The sequence below is a fragment of the Dermacentor albipictus genome, chromosome 10 (genome assembly GCF_038994185.2).
Source record: "Dermacentor albipictus isolate Rhodes 1998 colony chromosome 10, USDA_Dalb.pri_finalv2, whole genome shotgun sequence".
Taxonomy (NCBI): Eukaryota; Metazoa; Arthropoda; class Arachnida; order Ixodida; family Ixodidae; genus Dermacentor; species Dermacentor albipictus.
The window spans coordinates 100381211-100401140 of NC_091830.1; the positions used below are offsets into that span (position 1 = coordinate 100381211).

The window sequence follows — 19930 nt, forward strand, 5'->3', positions numbered from 1 at the left end:
AGGTGATTGGTGCTCCTCTGGTCGTCTTGTCATCGGGATGGCCTCTCCCAGAAGCCTCTCTCTCGATACACAGGGCCTTATGTAGTGCTACGCCAAGTTAACGACTTAAATTACAAGCTTTCGCCGCTACACTTTGACGCATCCTCAAGTCATGCGCTTGTTGGCGTAGTGCCCGTTTCGCTCTGAAGCCATACTTTTCTCGCAATTCCTCGCCTACCATTCGCCGAGACCGCGCTTCGCCAGCCGGGGATCCTGTTACGGAAGGATGAAAGAAGGTCGGAGAACCTGGCTGGCTGCGTGTTGTTGGTGGTCAGTGATCTTAACTGCCCTGACTACTATGGCTAACCGCCAACAACACGCAGCCAGCCAGGGTCTCAGATCTTCTTTCAACCTTCCGTAACAGGATCCCCGCATAGCCAAGCGCGGTCTCGGTGAATGGTAGGCGAGGAATTGCGAGAAAAGTATGCCTTCAGCGCGAAACGGGCACTACATCAACAGGCGTCTGACTTGAGGATGCGTCAAAGTGTAGGAGCGAAATCTTGTAATTTAAGTCGTTAACTTGGCGTAGGGCTACATAAGGCCCTGTGTAGCGAGATAGAAGCTTCTGGGAGAGGCCAAACCGACGACATGGTGACCAGAGGAGCACCCAAGCACCTGGCGCGAACTTAGCATCGCGATGAGAGCGGTCGTTACGGTCTGTTTGTGTACCATAATGATTAGCAGCAGCAGCTTGGTTCCGCCCACTGAAGGGCAAAGACATCTTCCATACTTAACTACCCCGCTCATGTGCTAATTGCAGCCATGTTGTCCCGGCAAACTTCTTAATCTCATCCGCCTAGCTAACTTTCTGCCGTCCCCTGCTACACTTCCCTTCGCTTGGAATCCAGTCCGTAACCCTTAATGACCATCGGTTATCTTCCCTCCTCATTACGTGTCCGGCACAAGGCCATTTATTTTTCTTGATTTCAACTAACTTGTCATTGATTCGCGTTTGTTCACCCACCCAATCTGCTCTTTTCTTATCCCTTAAGGTTACACTCATCTTTCGTCTTTCCATAGCTCGTTGCGTCGTCCTCAATTTAAGTAGAGCCCCTTTCGTAAGCCTCCAGGCATACATACATATATATATATATATATATATATATATATATATATATATATATATATATATATATATATATAGTCATATAATGAGAAGCCAACAAACACTGACACCAAGTACAACATAGGGGAAATTGCATGTGCTTAATAAATGAAATAAAGTAATGATAAATTAATGGAAATTAAAGTGGATGAAAAAAAATTGGAGGACGCTTAAGCTTCGCCTTCAAGAGTGGGACGCGACAGCGTTCCCGTCGACCCGCCAAGGGGTATAAGACAATGCGCTACGGCACAGCAATCACTTACGATGCGCCCCGCATCGGACTTAGCGCCCACCTATCACGCGGTGAGCGTCAAGCAACGCAGCGTTCGGCGCGGCGACGAAACGTGCGCCTGAGCGAACGAAACGAACCAAAGAACTCGGTGTCTCGGAGGGGAAACGATCTGATCGGCACGGGCAGAGAGATAGATAGTAATCTAAACCGGAAGCACGGCGAAGCGTCGTCAGGGGAGAAGGAGTCCCGCGACGCGCCTGGCAGCGGTCCCAATGCGCGCGCGGCGCTCCTCCTGTCGGGGCAGCGCCGTACATTGAGAGGAGGGGGTCTTCTGTGTTTGCCGCAAGATGGCTCTGCGTGTGCGGAAAGCGCAGAAGAAATGCAGCGGAAACGCACTTCGCAACTCGTGTAATTGTGACTTCTGTACGTTACATGTTCATAATTACCGATATACACCGCAGTATAACTTTCCACGGCTCGTTTCGAAGGCAACACCGCATTCACTAGAGGCGCGTTTGCACCGCTTGGAAGCATCGAACTCGTGGCTGAGTGGTAGCGTCTCCGTCTCACACTCCGGAGACCTGGGTTCGATTCCCACCGGGCCAATCTTGGAAGTTGCTTTTTATTTATGAAGCGCCTGCCGTGATTTATCGCTCACGGTCAACGCCGCCGACGCCGACACCCGACGCCGACGACACCGGCTTTTCTGCGACACGAGCTCCTTAACGCTATCGCGTTAAAACAACTTGCCGCAGGTGGGAACCGAACCCACAACCTTCGCATGTCGCGTGCGATGCTCTACCAATTGAGCTACCGCGGCGGCGTTTCCCCATCCACTTTCTTGGGTATTTATGTGTACTAGTAGAACCCTGGGAGTGTTAGCCAGCGCCCCCACTCACAGACCTTGGCGGCGGACGTGGAACGTCTTTTTTGCGGCAAAAAAGACGTTCCACGTCCGCGGCCAAGGTCTGTGAGTGGGGGCGCTGGCTAACACTCCCAGGGTTCTACTAGTACACATAAATACCCAAGAAAGTGGATGGGGAAACGCCGCCGCGGTAGCTCAATTGGTAGAGCATCGCACGCGACATGCGAAGGTTGTGGGTTCGGTTCCCACCTGCGGCAAGTTGTTTTTTCATCTACTTTAATTTCCATTAATTTATCATTACTTTATTTCATTTATTAAGCACATGCAATTTCCCCTATGTTGTACTTGGTGTCAGTGTTTGTTGGCTTCTCATTATATGACTAATAAATATCGGGTCCCTCGGTTAACCCCCTTTCTTCTCGTTTATTTCATACGAGGGTCTCGCATCCGGCAACATTGGTGCCTTCAAGTAGCATATGTGGGTTTATTGACCAGTTGTCTTCACCCGAAAAGATCACGTTCTCGTGACGCCTGCGGCAAAAAAGACGTTCCACGTCCGCCGCCAAGGTCTGTGAGTGGGGGCGCTGGCTAACACTCCCAGGGTTCTACTAGTACACATAAATACCCAAGAAAGTGGATGGGGAAACGCCGCCGCGGTAGCTCAATTGGTAGAGCATCGCACGCGACATGCGAAGGTTGTGGGTTCGGTTCCCACCTGCGGCAAGTTGTTTTTTCATCCACTTTAATTTCCATTAATTTATCATTACTTTATTTCATTTATTAGGCACATGCAATTTCCCCTATGTTGTACTTGGTGTCAGTGTTTGTTGGCTTCTCATTATATGACTAATAAATATCGGGTCCCTCGGTTAACCCCCTTTCTTCTCGTTTATATATATATATATATATATATATATATATATATATATATATATATATATATATATATACTCGCATTATTTCCGTACACATATTTTCCTGTACAAATACCTAAAAGCTTTCCCAGCCCCTCAACTTTCTTCCACATTCCTCAGTCACTCTTTGTATTCAATGTTACTGTCAGCTTCTCTCACTGCAGAACTTGTCCAGCCATACCACCCTGCACAGCTTCATTGGTAGTCCTCCTTTGTGTGCCCTATGCGAGGTGTCCCACTCACCTTTGGTTGCCATCGAGTCCCGATTGTACCCCTGATTTCACGCAAACAACTGCATTTCCAAATGTAAGTCCGGGAACAATTACACCTTTTCACATGCTCCAGAGCACCTCGTACCTATTGTATCCCCATACCACTCTGTGTTTAAGTAGGGCCGCGTTTCTCTTCCCGTTTGCAGTTAGTTTATTTCCTTGGTTTCCATGTATCTAATACATCAGTTTATCCATATACTAAGGTATTTGTATTATTTTAACCTTGGTATTTCCTAGCCCTGTATTGAAATGGTCCATTCACCGTTTTCATTAACACCACAACACCTGATATTTTTATGATAAAGTTCACACCAAAATTCTCGCCTTTCTGCTCACAGATATCATCCTGACGTTGCATATCGCTTTGCTGGTTAGCTAACAACACAATGTGGTTCGCATAAAACAAACCTCGAAGCTTGCGCCGCAGTTTCTCTCCGGCTCCGAAATAGGTAGTCCTGCACACGCGCAAGAACGACAGCAGCTGGTCTCTTCCATTGCAAACGTCCGTAAGAGGCCGCTATCAGACGTGTTTCCATTAGGTCCTTGGCCAACAGCGCAGCCCTGATAACAAGGGCTGCTTTAGTCTTTGTCCAAGCCACTGCGCTGTACGCACAGCTTTAGTGATGCCACAACTGCGTGAACTTGTATATACGCATCTCTTGCTCATACCATCATCACCCTTCATCAGCCCTTTTCCCCAGTGTGGAGTAGCAGGCCAGAGCAAGATAGAGCTCAGGCCGACTTCTGTGCCTTCCTGTAAACAAATGTTTCTTTCCGAAATGGGTAGGCGACGCGTCATGCGTAGTCCTGAGGCGCAGCAGCTTCGGATCAGCAACGCCGCGAGCAGAACGGGAAACAAGCTCGTCCACGCCGTACCGATGCTGGAGTCCGGGCACAAGGACAGGCTCGTGCAGCCGAGCGCAAGCAGCAACTTCGTACCGAGGATCCGGCAGCCTACCAAGCCGTCGTTTGTAGAACCGTTGGGATTAACCCAGCCATAAACACCGGGGCCGGACGTTTAATCTTCGCTGGTTAACCATCTGTACAAAGTGCTCAGGCGATGATTTTGCTGACACACACGTCTCTCGCGTTTTCTAGGTAGCTACGCTTTTCTGGCTGTCGATTACTTTCATCTCTTTTTTATATATCTTCTAAACCCCATGGTGAGCGTATTTTTCAGAGCGTTTGTCCAGGAAACGCCTGATGCTGGGCTCAAGCCGTTGTTATAAACGCATTTTTCTTCGTCTGAAGCGCCTTGGTTCTGACGAATATATGTTTTTTTTTTCGTAAGTTTTTGGGGCTTCTAGGTGTAGACAGATTTCTTGTTCAGGTCTTAGCTTCTTTTATGAAAAACTCCTTCTCGTTCGTGGCAGTGACGCTGACTGTTTATTACGATCACGTGAGCTACCTTTCGACCATCAAACTTAAACCAGAAGCAAGACGGTTTTTTCTTACGCAGTAGTTAAAATTGACAGCTCCATGAATTTAACTAAGCTTGCTGTTAATATTTTAGCTCTTTTGCATAGGTACTTGGCATATGTCCTCACGTCACTGGTATATGAAAGCATCTAAGGGAATGCCATATGATAAAACAACTTCAATATGTTCCACAGCTATAACTGTGAATGACTCGTTTTGTCCTCTATGTGCACAATGTTGCCAGTATGCTAATTATGTTACTTTAAATTGAACACAAAAAAACGGGTATGTGCCCTGCGCTTACTTGAACTTTGTTCCTCAAAGACACACCAGCTGCCTTACCTCTGACCCAAGATATCTCCCCCTCTTAATAATGGCGCACTCTTATTGCCTACTTCAGAGGAAGAGGTCTAGGCACCGACCGAAATGGTTTAAATTATATTTACGTTTCTCCTCCCCCACGGAAGCCGATGTTCACAAGGCTCCCGTGAGGAAGCAAGCAGAAACGCAAATATATTTTAAACCATTTTTGTCAGTATGAGGAGCTCTTCCTTTGAAACTTGCATCATCCCAATCAGACGGGCTTCCGTCATACTCTCGACTTCAACTGTTATTGACTTTATCTCCGCTATTATAACAGCGATACGTACCTCAGGAGACGCGATCATTTTTCGCTGTTGGAAACTGGCTGATCGCATCTTTACTCCTTGGAGTCGCAATCGAAGTATGTGCCGCGATGATATATCGCTTTAGGTGGCAACATCATTGCAAGCGCGCCAGCCAGACACCCGAAATTTTGATAGCTGAAAGAGTTCTCCGTACGTTGGTTGCCGGATCAGATCACCGCACGGCGCAAATATTTAGCGCCAACATCTGCGGAAGGAAGGGAGGAGTGTACCTTGGAAAGCCACAAAGCAGAAAAATACGTTTACAGAGCCAGAGAGTCCACTGGAGTAATGGACGCCTGTTATTGCTGGGACATTAGTTGGTCGCACCGAATGTATTTCAATATAGGCGAGTCAGTGCTCCTCTATATTTTACTCCATGGTGACGGCCATGTTGTGACGAGGACATCATTAGGAGAGTCGGATGGCAACTATGGAATGATGATGATGATGATGATGGAATGGCCAATATGGCATCACGACCACATGCCCAGACCTAGTGGCTCACGCTATAGGAAAATTTTAACCGCTGATTCAGCGTAGAAGGCGTGATGTCGATGGCGAGACGAGAGTTAGATGATCAAGCTAATAAAATTGGAGGACGCTTAAGCTTCGCCTTCAAGAGTGGAACGCGATAGCGTTCCCGTCGACCCGCCAATGGGTGTAAGACAATGGGCTACAGGGCAGCCATCACTTACGAGGCGCCCCGCATCCGACGCGGTGAGCGTCGAGCCATATGGTCGAGCAACGCGGCGTTCGGCGCAGCAACGAAACGTGCGCCTGAGCAAGCGGAGCGAACCAAAGAACTCGGTATCCCGGAGGGGGAAATGATGCACGCCAGCCAAACGCCGTGATCGGCACGGGCAGAGAGATGGAGAGATAGTGATCTAAAGAAAGGAAGGACGCTTGATTCTACAGAGGGAGAGAGTCCGAGCCGCGACAGCTCCAATGCGCGCGTGGCGCGCCATCTGTCGGGGCAGCACCGTACATGGAGAGGAGGGGGTCTTCTGTGTTTGCCGCAAGATGGCTCTCCGTGTGCGGAAAGCGCAGAAGAAATGCAGCGAAACGCACTTCGCTACTCGTGTAATTGCGACTTCTGTAAGTTACATGTTCATAATTACCGATATACACCACAGTATAACTTTTCACGGCTCGTTTCGAAGGCAACACCGCATTCACTAGAGGCGCGTTTGTACCTTATGGAAGCATCGAAATCGTGGCTGAGTGGTAGCGTCTCCGTCTCACACTCCGGAGACCCTGGTTCGATTCCCACCCAGCCCATCTTGGAAGTTGCTTTTTATTTATGGAGTGCCTGCCGTGATTTATCGCTCACGGTCAACGCGGCAAAACGCGGCAAAACGCCGACGCCGACGCCGACACCCGACGCCGACACCGACGCCGACGACACCGGCTTTTCTGCGACACGAGCTCCTTAACGCTATCGCGTTAAAATGACCACCATGGCATCAGGACCACAAGCACATACCTAGTTGCCCCAGCTGGTAGAAAACTTGGATCACTAGGTGAGCACTAGAGGACGAACGGATGAACGGAGGACGGATGGATGGATGGAGGGAGTGACTCAAAACGTAAGAAGTAGTCGAAGAATTCTAATCGCATTAAAACAAGGTGCTTTGATAATATGCGATCCCATAGCGCAGGACGATTCAAGCGGCCGGTTACATAAGTTACATGTAAAGGATGTTCCGTCATTGGAATCATCGTCAGTCTATGTTATGTCCCCTGGAGGGCAAGGACCTCTCCGAGTGAAGTCCAATTACCCAAGTCTTCCTCCAGCTGGCTCCTCATAACCCTGCATATTTGGATATTCAATTAAATCTTAGGATCCTCTACTAGCCTCGAGTGCATTTGCCGTCGCTTGGCATCCATTCTGCCACTGTAATGCACCACGACATCTCTGCCCTACGCAGTCGATGGCCTCCTATTTCCATTTGTTTCTTCTAATGTAAACCAGAATATCTACTCTCCCAGTTCGCACGCTAATCCACGTCGCTGTCATTCCTTCTTTTAACGTTAACATGTTGTTCCGTCTTCCGTTGCACGGTCGTTAAATTTTCTCAAGCTCCCTTACCAACCACACTTTAAGGGCTCTACCGCCCAGTGTTTTCCCAATAGCGCATGTCTTCGTTGCCCTTTGACACATCCACAAGAAACCTAAAGTTTTTCTATTGATTAATTCACCGGCACCCAAACGAAACATTCTTCCTTTTATTTACAAGCTCGTGGGAGCGACTAGAAGGCTCCAGCTCACGTTTAATTTCACTATGGAGCACGGGTCACCGTGCCTGTAGTTGATGATGTAATTACTCAGCGACCGAATGGTAGAGAGCCGGCCGAAGGCACCAGATTCGATGTCCATCTCCGGGCAGCCTTCAGGCGACGAGTCAAAATCGACGTCATAAGCGGCCACGCCATAGGTAAAGCCGTCGGTGTACTCTCTGGAAAGGCAAAGCTGCGGAGAAGCACCGTTAAAGGTAATCAGTCGTGAAAGGAGCACACCTCAACACATTTTTGAAGCGGTAGCAAGTCCGCCATATTGTTGTGGTACCTCAAAGGAAGGCACTTGGTGTGTGGGGAGGATAGGAGCGCTTATAAGGAAATAATTACTTAATCTTAAAGGCGTCGAAGCAACGTGCCTTGCCTTATGAATGTTAGATTGATCTCCTGGCACAGATTAACATTTACTGAATTCGTACAGCAAGATACTCGGCAGGATGTCGTTGTTCATCACCATCATAATCATCATCCGGGACTGCGCCCAGTGCAGGCCAAAGGCCTTTCCCATACTTCTCCAACTACCCCGGTCATGTGCGAATTGGGGCCATGTTGTCCCCGCAAACTTCTTAATCTCATTCGCCCACCTAATTTTCTGCCGCCCCCTGCTACGCTTACCTTGTCCTGGAATCGAGTCCGTATCCCTTAATGACCATTGGTTATCTTCCTTCCTCATTACATGCCCTGCCCATGCCCATTTTATTTCCTTGATTTGAAGTAAGATGTCATTTACTCGCGTTTGTTCACTCACCTAATCTGCTCTCTTCTTGTACCCTTCACGTTACACCCATCATTCTATTTTACATAGCTCTTTGCGTCATCCTCAATTTAAGTAGAAGCCTTTTCGTAAGCCTCCAGGTTTCTACCCCGTAGGTGAGTACTCGTAAGACACAGCTGTTACACACTAGTCTCTTGAAGGGTAATGGCAACCTGCTGTTCATGATCTGGGAATGCGTGCCAAACGCACCGCAGCCCATTTTTGTTCTGATTATTTCAGTCTCATGATCCGCATCCGCGGTCATTACGTGTCCTAAGTATATGTCATTCCTTACCAATTCCAGTGCCTCACTACCTTTCGTAAACTGCTGTTCTCTTCCGAGACCGTTAAACAATACATTAGTTTTCTGCAGACTAATTTTTAGACCCACCCTCCTACTATTCCCTGTCCAGGTCGGTGAGCATGCATTGCAATTGGCCCCCTGAGTTACTAAGCAAGGCAATATCATTGTGAATCACGAGTAACTAAGGTATTCTCCATTAACTCTTATCCCCAATTCTTCCCAATCCAGGTCTCTGAATACCTCCTGCAAAGACGCTTGAATAGCATTGGAGAGATCGTATCTCCCTCCCTGACACCATTCTTTATAGATATTTTGTTGCTTTGTTTGTGGAGAACTACGGTGGCTGTGTAGCCGCTATAGATATTTCCAGTATCTTTATATACGGCTCGTCTACACCTTATTCCGTAGCGCCTCCATGACTGCTGAGGTTTCGACTGAATCAAACGCTTTCTTGTAATCAATGAGAGCTATGTATAAGGGTTGATTATATTTCGCACATTTCTGGATCCCCTGATTGACAGTGTGAATATGGCCTATTCTTGTGTAGTCTTTACGGAATCCTGCCTAGTCCTTTGGTTGGCTGAAGTCTAAGGTGTTACTGATTATATTTCCGATAACCTTAGTAAATACTTTATAGGCAACGGACAGTAAGCCGATCGGTCTATAATTTTTCAATTCTTTGGCGTTCCCTTTCTTATGGATTAAGATTATGTTGGCGTTCTTCAAAGATTCCGGTATGCTCGAGATCATGAGGCATATAGTATACGAGGTGCCCAGTTTTTCTAGAACATTGTGTCCACCATCGATCAACAAATCTGCTGTTACCTGATCCTCCCCAGCTGCCTTCCCCTTTTGCGTAGCTCCGAAGGCTTTCTTTATTTCTGCCAGCGTTACTTATTGTGGGGTGTCAAATACCTCTACACGATTCCCTCTTCCATCATCGTAGAGGCGGCCACGGGTACGTCTAAATCTCTTATTAATTATTTATAAGTCTCTTGAATTATCTCATCCATATTAGTAATGATAGCGCCGGCTTTGTCTCTTAGCCCATACATCTTATTCTTGCCTATTCCTAGTTTCTTCTTCACTGCTTTTAGGCTTCCTCCCTTTATCATAGCAATGTAAAAACGACTGCTGCGCACCTTTCTTTTAGCTGCGCTCGCACGTGACAGCTGTAGCGACTGCACGGACGGAGCTAGACACTGCGCTAGGATGAGAAGAGAACTTTCATAATGGAAAGTTCATAATGGTTTGACTCCCGCGGATAAGGTGCTAAAGAGCGATAACGGCTTATTATGATCGGAACGTCATCAGGCAGTAGTTGCATGCCACCGCAGCACAGTCGTATGTAGTCGCCGTATTAAGTTTCACAACATTGATAATGACAGCAGGCTTCATGGAGGTGAGGAAGCCGCACAATCTTTAAGTATACTTAATTTTCAGAGGAGTTTCTGCGTAAGTTTTACGACTAGCACGGGTAGTGAGTTTAGAAATCTTACATAGGCACTAATACCGGCATCGGTATAACGGAATTAGCTACCCATTATCTTAGTGGGACCCATTTTCTTTACGAGCGACAAGCCTATTGCAAATTAATTAGGTCGGTTCTGTTGTGAGGGTGTTCTATAAACCCATTTATGGTAAAAAAAGGAAGAAACAACGATATCTTAAGCACGCAGTTCCGGTATAGTAAACACTAATGAAATGATAGCGCCTACGAATCAATCATGGCTGTGATTGGGATTAGGCTGCATCAAATAAACTGCACGGCCTCAAATGCGCAAACGACAAAGAGGTACAACGCATCCCACCATACAATGACCACGATATTACGATGCATGCTTCCTAGAACGACCAAATTAGTAGATATACCCACAAACTTTAAAGTCGCAGGTTTCACTCGTGGTCACTTATATGTTTGGACGCATAAACAAAATTAGCAACCTATACTTCAGAACGTACAACATTCGTATGTGTGCGCAAAAGCGCAGCACATAACTATATTTCCAACATAGCCGTAAGGACTATTGTTAACCTCAACTTCGCACTAAGACAGCCACTACACATCAAAAAAGATCATGGATGTGATGGGGTAGTACCATTTACTCACAGGTTTGTGAAACCCAGTAACTGCTTAGCAAATGCAGTACCTACTAAGTCTGAATTATCCAAGGTTGTACACGGCTAGTAATGCATTAGAACGGGTGCTAAACTTAGCAACTGCAGCCGGTTACTACTCTTTGCGAACGTTTTTGCCCCAGAAATACACCAAGGTTTCTTTAAGAAACGTGCATGGCCAGTCAAAATATGATGCCATTACTCCGTTTCGGTAAGGTCTCGGAATATTTGCAGTGTCTTCTTGTGCCCCATAGTTACCCGTACCACTTTGTACACTCGAAGTTTACGATTGAACGAGAATCATAAAGCCTTGCCTAATGCGTAGAATAAGCAGGGTGCTCCGATGCTAAGATTTACCGTTCTGATTCTTTTTAGAGAGCTTTTCGTTGGAGCAACTGAACACTATTTGCCGATTTACAGCACCGCGGTCTGAGATTACGAATATTTCAAGCAATGACGGTGCAAAACCACGACAGCACATGTGTATAAAAGATGAACACTGATTACTAATGTTTGCCACAAGATCTGACCACAATAAACTGTGGCAACCTGGAAGTGTAAAAAAACATTTACTGTTAAAATTCGTGGCGCCAAATAGTTCTATTTAGTGAAATATAGATGATGACGGTGATGAATGTGGAGCTTTATGGCGAACGTGTAAAAACATGGCCAAAGAGCGCCAGGCCGGGGTTAATGAGTTCGCAGGGTAACTATGGATAATGAAAGGTAGATGTTACGCGGCTCTAAAGGGGCCTAAACAACTGTCGCTGTAAAGTACGTAAAACCTATATGAGATGAAATTATGTCAATGGCTAATGAGCTGTAATATGAGCATGAAAAATACATTGTGAAACAATGATGGTATACTGAAATATGTCAGGAATAAACGATTGCAAGACGCACTACTGCCTTAACAAAGCCCTTGAAACGCAAGGATCTGGAAGCATGTGGTATACAAAACTACTATAACAGCAGCATCCTCTTTAGGGAGGACACGTTATGAATTTATGGGGCTAATAACATGCAAGTCGACATCATTCAAAAATCATCTAACTGCTTTGACATCAATGAACGGTTCTGTGCCGGGAAACATTACAGGATGGAAATGGGTGTGCTGGCTTTATGCTAGAGGAAAAGGTTTCTTCCTCTCCACTTCGGCTTCCCGACAATCCAGGAGGCGTAAAAAAATAGAGTTGCGCCACATTACCCGCAATTCATGAATAAAAAGGAGCTTCCAGCTGCAGAATAAAGTTTACAGAATGTGGACTCCATGCCAGAACGCTGCACTGGAGCATCAGATGTGAGAACATCAAAATTCTCATCTCGAAACCTCTGCGCTTGCTCAGTTTCTATGGTGGTCTACTGCTGGGTACAATGTCGCGGGTGTCATTCCCGCCCGCGGCGGCCGCCCGTTGGTGGGGCCAAAAGGGGAAAAAACGCTCGCGTATTCAGACTATGATGCCAATAAAGAAACCCAGATAGTCAAATTTATTTAGGAGCCCTCCCATCCACAGTCCATTGAGAGCGAATACCATTTTCAGTCGTTAAACTGTATGAATTATTAAATGAATAATTCAATTTCGTCTGTAGGCTCCTTCCAAACTGATTGAAGAATATGTATAGCATTTTATATAACAACGAAAACAGTTACACCGCTTTAGGCGAGTGCTCACGAGAGCAAACACCCAGCTGTCCAGCTCTGCCGTCTAACTTTGCAGAACACTTGACAAGTTATATAAATTTCTAGCTCAGGTGCAATCAAACGTGTTTGGTGGTGTGCGACAATAATTAAATGTCATTACTTTTATCAGTGCTTTGGCCGCGGACAATTCACCTTTTTGGCATCGACAGTTGAGCAGCCAGCTTCTGAACGAGTTATTGACCACAAAGCGATACTAACATATATGAGCGATTGAAGTCACGGGAGCAGAAAAAGAATGCTTTACCATACACAAAATATCGGCTATTTACTGCTTTTGAGAGAGTAGTAATTGGGACTCAACACGCCGTAATCTCGGCCATTCCTTTCACTGATGCAGAGAAGTTTTTTTTTTTGCCTTCCTAACACTGAGGGAGAGAGAAAACTATTTGGTCCATTAAGGGTTTAGCTTTCGGTCTTCGTCTTAATCGCTGCAGACACTTTACCTTCTTAGCAGGGTTGGGCTCCTAGTCCAGGGCTCCACTGAGTCGCGCTGCTTCGCTTGCGTGCTGCACCATTGCCCTTTGGGCGGCGAGCTCGCAGCTGGTGAGCCGGCTCTCCCACGCTAAGCACTCGGGGTTTTGTGCTGGTGGAATGTGTAGCTACGTTTACACTCCCAGGTTACATGGTAAAGCGTGGGGTTTGCCCCGCACCACGGGCAAGTGTTCCTAAATTGTGTAGGATACATCTTGCTTAGTATATAAAAAAAGACGGGGATGGCGGGAGATGGAAATTCAAGACGATGAGCAAAACGCAAACAAGGTGAATGCAGGAGCCAACCTTTCGACAAGTGGACTTGTCTACTTGAAGGCGACATATGCTTTCCTCGCGGCAGTAAATATAGGTGGGGTCCTTTTAAACGCGAGAAGGTGTAAGGTGCGAGGACGCTGAAACTAAAGCCCCTCCATCCACACGCCACCGCCGCTCTCTTAACTACCGCCAACCGCCTTTTCCCCTCACACCAAATCCGGTTCCGGCATTTCCGCTTCCGGCGTTTCCGGTTCCGGCATGTCCGGTTTTAAGATTTCCGGTTCCGGCGTTTACGCTTCCCGGAGTTGCGCTGCGAGAATTTCCACTGTGATTGCAGACGATGTTGAGACGCCCGTGCTTAGTAACCGGTGCTAATTTGACTAGCTCGCTCTAGCCATTCCACGAAGCGTCATTTGTGTGCATCTACGTGCTTGTTTGCGTACGCTGCGCCCGCACGCTTTGCCTGTCATCCCCTTTCTCGGACAAACTGCGGAGAGCCATGGGCTGGGGCACAACACACGAACATAATTCGCCGTACTCCTTTGCACGCGTTACAACACACACGCACGCACCAATTCACTGCACACCTCCGCTCATATCGCACAAGAAAAGCACACTTGTTTTCACCATGTCACTGAATGCCCTCCACGCAAATTTGAACTTGTTATATTTCATAGCTTCACGTGATAGTTCTTCACGCAGTGCACGCACTTGGGACGTTCGTTACCTTCGATCTACCGTACGAGACAAGTTCAACCTCAGAATCAACAGCATAAACTCTATGCGTCTGCCGTACAAATTGGCGTCGCGAAATCCTCCACTAAAGTCCCTCCATACGTGCTGGCTGGAGAGGATGTATGCTTCAAAACAAGGAGAATTCAAAGGGGACAAGCTGTTGTATTCCGCTGAAGTAGTAGTTTGCGGTCGCTGTTTTCCAAATGCACGAAAAACGGGAGCGGTCTCCAAGCACCCAGACTCTACATACCACTGTACGTTGTTTCTCGTGGCACAACCCGTCGCAGGTTGACGCGAAGCAGCGAACACGACCAGATCGCCGATTACAATAGGCGGTGGTTCTTGGATGGAATCGCATCAACAGTTTCAACCGCAGCTGGTGCAATTAAAGCCTCTCCGTAGACGCGAAAGTAAACAACGCTAAAAGCATAGCGTCACTTCCACTCGGAACAGGAAGCTGAAGTTACGTAAGTTCCGCTTGACGCCGGAAGCTGAGGGGGTGAGTGGGAGAGGAGCGTGGAGGAGGAGGGTACGTTGGCGGTACTTAGATTGGTCGGCGGTGGCGCGTGCATGTAGGGGCTTTAGCTAAAACGAGGGAAAATGTGTTAGCGTGTCGAATTGAGAGTGAAGGTACACTGTGTACAAGGTCAAAGCCAGGGCACCCCCCCCCCCCCAGTCTGTCAACACACGCGCGTTAGCCGGTGTGTCAAGGGCGTCTGGCACGACGGCTGACAAAAAAAAAAGAAACGAAAGGGGGCAAAAAGGGGGGGGGATACGCCAAGAAATCAAACTCAGTGTTGTTGCCTATAGCTTGAAGTTTAGCATAGCGAATTGATTCTTAAGCTCCCTTTGAAACGTTTATGCCTATTGGTTGCAATGTCTTGAACTTATGGATAAAGTATGATTCTCTGTATTTTCTTTCTCGTTCAGAACGAAATCTGACTGTAAGATGTAGAGCTTAAGTTCATCAAAGTTATGACCTGTGTGGTTGAAATGCTCGACGACGGCTTTGGGAAGCTTTTTAGCTGTGTCCGCGCGATGTCCGTTTAATCTGACGTTCATTGATTGTCCTGTTTCACCGATATATGGTTTCTTACAGAAGGAACATTCAAGCATATAAATCACACCCGAACTTGTGCAAGTGAAGCTAGATTTGACTTCATGTGTATTACTATTTGCGGTGCTTTTAATTTTAATGTCACTTTCAAGATGCCTGCAGGTTTTGCACCTTGGGCGACAACATGCTTTTATTACGGGGGAGTGCTGCTGGCTGACTTTTGCGTGCACTAACATGTCTTTAATGTTCTTGTTTCGGCGATAGGTAACCCTGGGTACATCCGGGAACGTTTTTCGCAGACACTCGTTACTTGACAATATTGGGTGGTATTTACTTAGGATGGGAGTGCATTAGAATATTTTGTTATAAAGGCCGGCGGTGTGTCAGATTCTAATGTGGGCTGTCTCTTCAGCAATTCCGACTGTCTCTCCAATCTTGACGCGGCATCATAAGCTCTATCGAGAGCAACTTGGGGATTGTTCCTTTCTGCTAGCGTTGATTTAAGGTCATTTAGGTGGTGGATATAATCGTGGTCTTCGCTGCAGATTCTTCTTATACGTTCCGCTTGTCCGACAAAAATTCCTTGCTTTCAATGTCGCGGGTGATGATTGTTGTATTCTAAACATTGCTGGCTATCTGTAGACGTCCGGTAAAGTGTCGTTTGCAGTTTTCCGTTTTCTATGTAGACCGTCTTGTCCAGGAAGTTGATCTGACTAGGATAGTGATGAGCAGTAAATTTAATACTCGGGTGAAAGCGATTGAAATGGCTAATTAAGTCGGTTAAGGCGCTTGTGCCGTGTTCCCATATTATAAATATGCCGTCAATGTAACGAATATAGGTGTGGGGTTTTAAAGAGTAGGATTTGAGAAGGTCTGCTTCAAGCTGTCCCATGAAAATGTTCGCATACGTGGGACGCAGTCTTTTTCTTTCACTGGAAGTGCTCCCCCAGTCACAGCGATTGCATCAACGCAAACGAACTGCCGCATATTCATTGCGTAGGCTTCAATACATCTATTGTTAACTACGAGTCTTTCTATAGCCATGCATGCATGTGCCCCTCAAATATCCTTTTGGCTCAACTGGCACCGTATGTCAAGTTCCAATAAACATGAAAAAAAAAACTGCTCCTGCGCGACACTGTTTGCGCGCTTTCCGCAACTGGACTCGAGTGTTCCCGTTATTCATTACCATTTAGTGCATTGCCGTTTTGCAGTAATATCTCCCATTAACTACAGGACCCTGGCTGCCTTTGCCAGCTGCTGCGTAACAACAGTTCAAGGGCGCTCGTTTCGCCTTTGGTTCATTTGTGAGCCGACCCTAGATGTTAAGGGACATCTAGGGTCTGAAACATCTAGGAAATCAAGGAAACATCTAGGAAACTTAAGCTGAAGGGACTGGTTTGAGGAAAGTTCGAGGTAAGTGCATTTACGCGAAATGAAAAATATTTTAGGCACTTCGGACGCATGAGCTCGACTATGACTTTCGTCATAGAGAGATACAGTTTTAAAAATTACCACTTACCTTCTTTTTGATGGACTGCACGTTTTCGAACAAAAACGTTCGTTCGAGGTGCAAACTGTACACCATAAGATACAGTTCAATTTCACGGCTCTTATAAACTTTCCAATCACCTCCGACGACGCCTGGGCAGAGCTGCGATAATTAAAAAATAATATGAGGTCATTAGACCTATAGGCAGGCGTTAGCATCTGAACTTGATTAGACTACTAATCTGGTGTGCATGTCTCCTTAGTCATATCATGAGAAGCCAAGATTACGTTAGTCATGCAATTCATGATACGAAAGGCGAACGCTTAGACGAAGGACAAGGCAAAGAATGACACATGTATTGTGCTGAACGAGAGTTTTAAAGAGTAGGAACTGTGCTACGCAAAGCCCCGCAAGTTTCGACTATGTTCAAGTCTGAAGTTTTGAATGTAACAGGCTTTCGCGAAGCAAGAACGACATGTCTGCAGTTGAAACATCCTTGCAATATTTTCACCCAGACATTGTAAATACTTGAAATTAAGGAGCGCGAAGTTACTAGACTACAGTAGTGCTGGGTGCGAAAATAGCGGCGGAGAGTTCGTAAGAAGTATCTATGAGAAGAGTATATATGAGTGGAGTAATCCATAATACGCGTAGTTTCATAATACAGGAAGGGAAATAATTGATATCAAATAATAGTTTTCATTGCAGGCCTATGTTCAGTTGTGCCAATCCAGAGTTGAAAAGGCCATCTCGCCCAGTTGAAAAAGACAACAGGAATTCCTGTCGCAACTACAGAAATTTCTGTTGTACAACAGGATTTTTCTGTAGTAACTACAGATTCCTGATGGAGCGACAGACTTTTCTGATGTACAACAGACATTTGTTGTTGCTACTACAGAATTACAGTCTGTCGTATGTCTGTTGTTACAACAGAAAGCTGAAGCTCTACAACAGATTTTTGTAGTACTACAGAAATTTCTGTTGTACAACAGGATTTTTCTGTAGTAACTACAGATTCCTGATGGAGCGACAGACTTTTCTGATGTACAACAGACATTTGTTGTTGCTACTACAGAAGTACAGTCTGTCGTATGTCTGTTGTTACAACAGAAAGCTGAAGCTCTACAACAGATTTTTGTAGTACTACAGACATTTCTGTTGTACAACAGGATTTTTCTGTAGTAACTACAGATTCCTGATGGAGCGACAGACTTTTCTGATGTACAACAGACATTTGTTGTTGCTACTACAGAAGTACAGTCTGTCGTATGTCTGTTGTTACAACAGAAAGCTGAAGCTCTACAACAGATTTTTGTAGTACTACAGAAAAAATTGTCATCACTACAGGCACCCTGTTGTCCCAACAGAAATACTCCTGAAGTAACCAGAAAAACTTATGTAGTGCTACAGAGAGCTGTTGAAATACTACAGAAACCTATTGTGGCAACAGGCCCCCAATTGTCACAACAGAAGTGTTCCTGATGTAATGCGACCAACTTCTGTTGTACTACAGAAAAATGTTGTTGTACGACAGAAACCTATCATTGCAACAGGCCCCCAGTTGTCATAACAGAAGTGTTCCTGAAGTAATGGACAAACTTCTGTTGTACTACAGAGAACTGTTCCACAACGGAAACCTATCGCCGCAACATATACCCAATGATGACAACAGAAGTGCACTGAAATTGTGTGATGCGACAAGCTTCTGTAGTGCCCGGTTAAAAAAGACAAAAGGAATTCCTGTCGCAACTACAGAAATTCTGTTGTACGACAGAAGTTGTTCACATTTCTTAATTGGGAGACATTTCTGACGTCACGACAGAAATTCTGATTTCGCAACAGAAGCATTCTGTCGCGACAACAAGAGTTCTGAAGTCGGAACAACAGCTTTATATCCTGACAGCGACTCCGACGTTACGACACCAATTCTGACGTCGCAGCAGAAACATTCGGTCGCGACGGCCAAGAGTTCCGAAGTCGCAACAGAAGCGCTTCCCGTCGCGGTCCTTTAAAATTGTATGTTTTTGCATCGGTAGTGTACACTGTACTTTTCTCCTGCGCGGTATTCAATCGCACTTCTCTGAAGCCGGCAATGCTGACACCGATGGCACCGACACCGGTATTAAAGTCGACGTGGCGAATAGTTATAATTGTGCCGTGACGACGCGGCACCAGAAACGCCCTACCGGCCTCCTCAAAATCGGCCGCTGATCAAAATCATACCATCTGCGGGAATGGCTGCGTATCCGTTTTTTTTTTTGGTAAGATGTGGCACACAGGCCTGTGGACTTACATGTGCTGTTACACTGACACATTAGTTAATTTCCCAGGAATATTTCACAAGCTTATGCGAAGCGGAAAAGAAGATTTCGGTTGTTCCACAAAGTTGCGTGAAAAGCTGTCTCGCTCGGGTCTCATTAATCTGATACAGTGCTGCCGTGAGAAGCCAGTATGCTGTCAGAAAGAACTCTCATCCACGAATGTTTATGTAGCTATTTTGCATTGAACACACGAATTATATGCGCGCTCAAAAGTGTAAAGAACGAGAGACAACTGTCGAAACTAGCAGTAATAACCCTAAAAGTCAACGTTGTCTATTTCTGAATTTCTTATTTAATATGGATATCGTACATCAAAATCGATGTTCTAGCACTGCACGATGTACTTGTCGATGGTACGAACACTCTTGCTCTTCTAGAGATGCGGCACTTGACGCGGTGGAGTGATAGCGGATCTTGGCTCTCAAAATGCAAATGCAAACATCAGCGCATCAGCACGTCGTACTATTCACATGGCCAAAACGTACACTCGAAGACCATGTCAGGGGTGGTGCAGTGGTAAGATGCCGGCCTAGGAATCGAGAGGTCGCATGTTCGAATCCTAGGCAAAGACGTTTTTTTTTTAAATTTTTTTTTTACTTTTATGTTTTTCTTTTTTGTGCTAACAAATTTACATAATCTTACGGACGTCTCTGTCAATTTTTAATTAAATATTGATCAAGAACTACAGAACTTTCTACTACAGGACGTCACACTTCAGACAACAGAACTACAGGCAACAGAACTACAGGCAACAGAACTACAGGCAACAGAACTACAGGCAACAGAACTACAGGCAACAGAACTACAGACAACGGAACTACAGACAACAGAACTACAGACAACAGAACTACAGACAACAGAACTACAGAAACAACGTCCCAAAATACAACA

General features: G+C 46.0%; 1 protein-coding gene across 2 annotated transcripts in view; it reads right to left on the reverse strand.

Annotated features, from left to right (window-relative positions):
* Positions 1-7743: 7743 nt before the first annotated feature.
* Positions 7744-19930, reverse strand: part of LOC135908027 (uncharacterized) — a 183162-nt gene continuing 170975 nt past the window's right edge. For both annotated transcript variants that reach the window (XM_065439792.1, XM_065439793.1), the window contains exons 8-9: positions 16749-16880; positions 7744-7984 (exon numbers count right to left, since the gene is read on the reverse strand). In XM_065439792.1, coding sequence (XP_065295864.1) covers positions 7745-7984; positions 16749-16880 — 372 coding nt within the window. In that variant the 3' untranslated portion in view covers position 7744. The remainder of the gene's footprint in view (positions 7985-16748; positions 16881-19930) is intronic.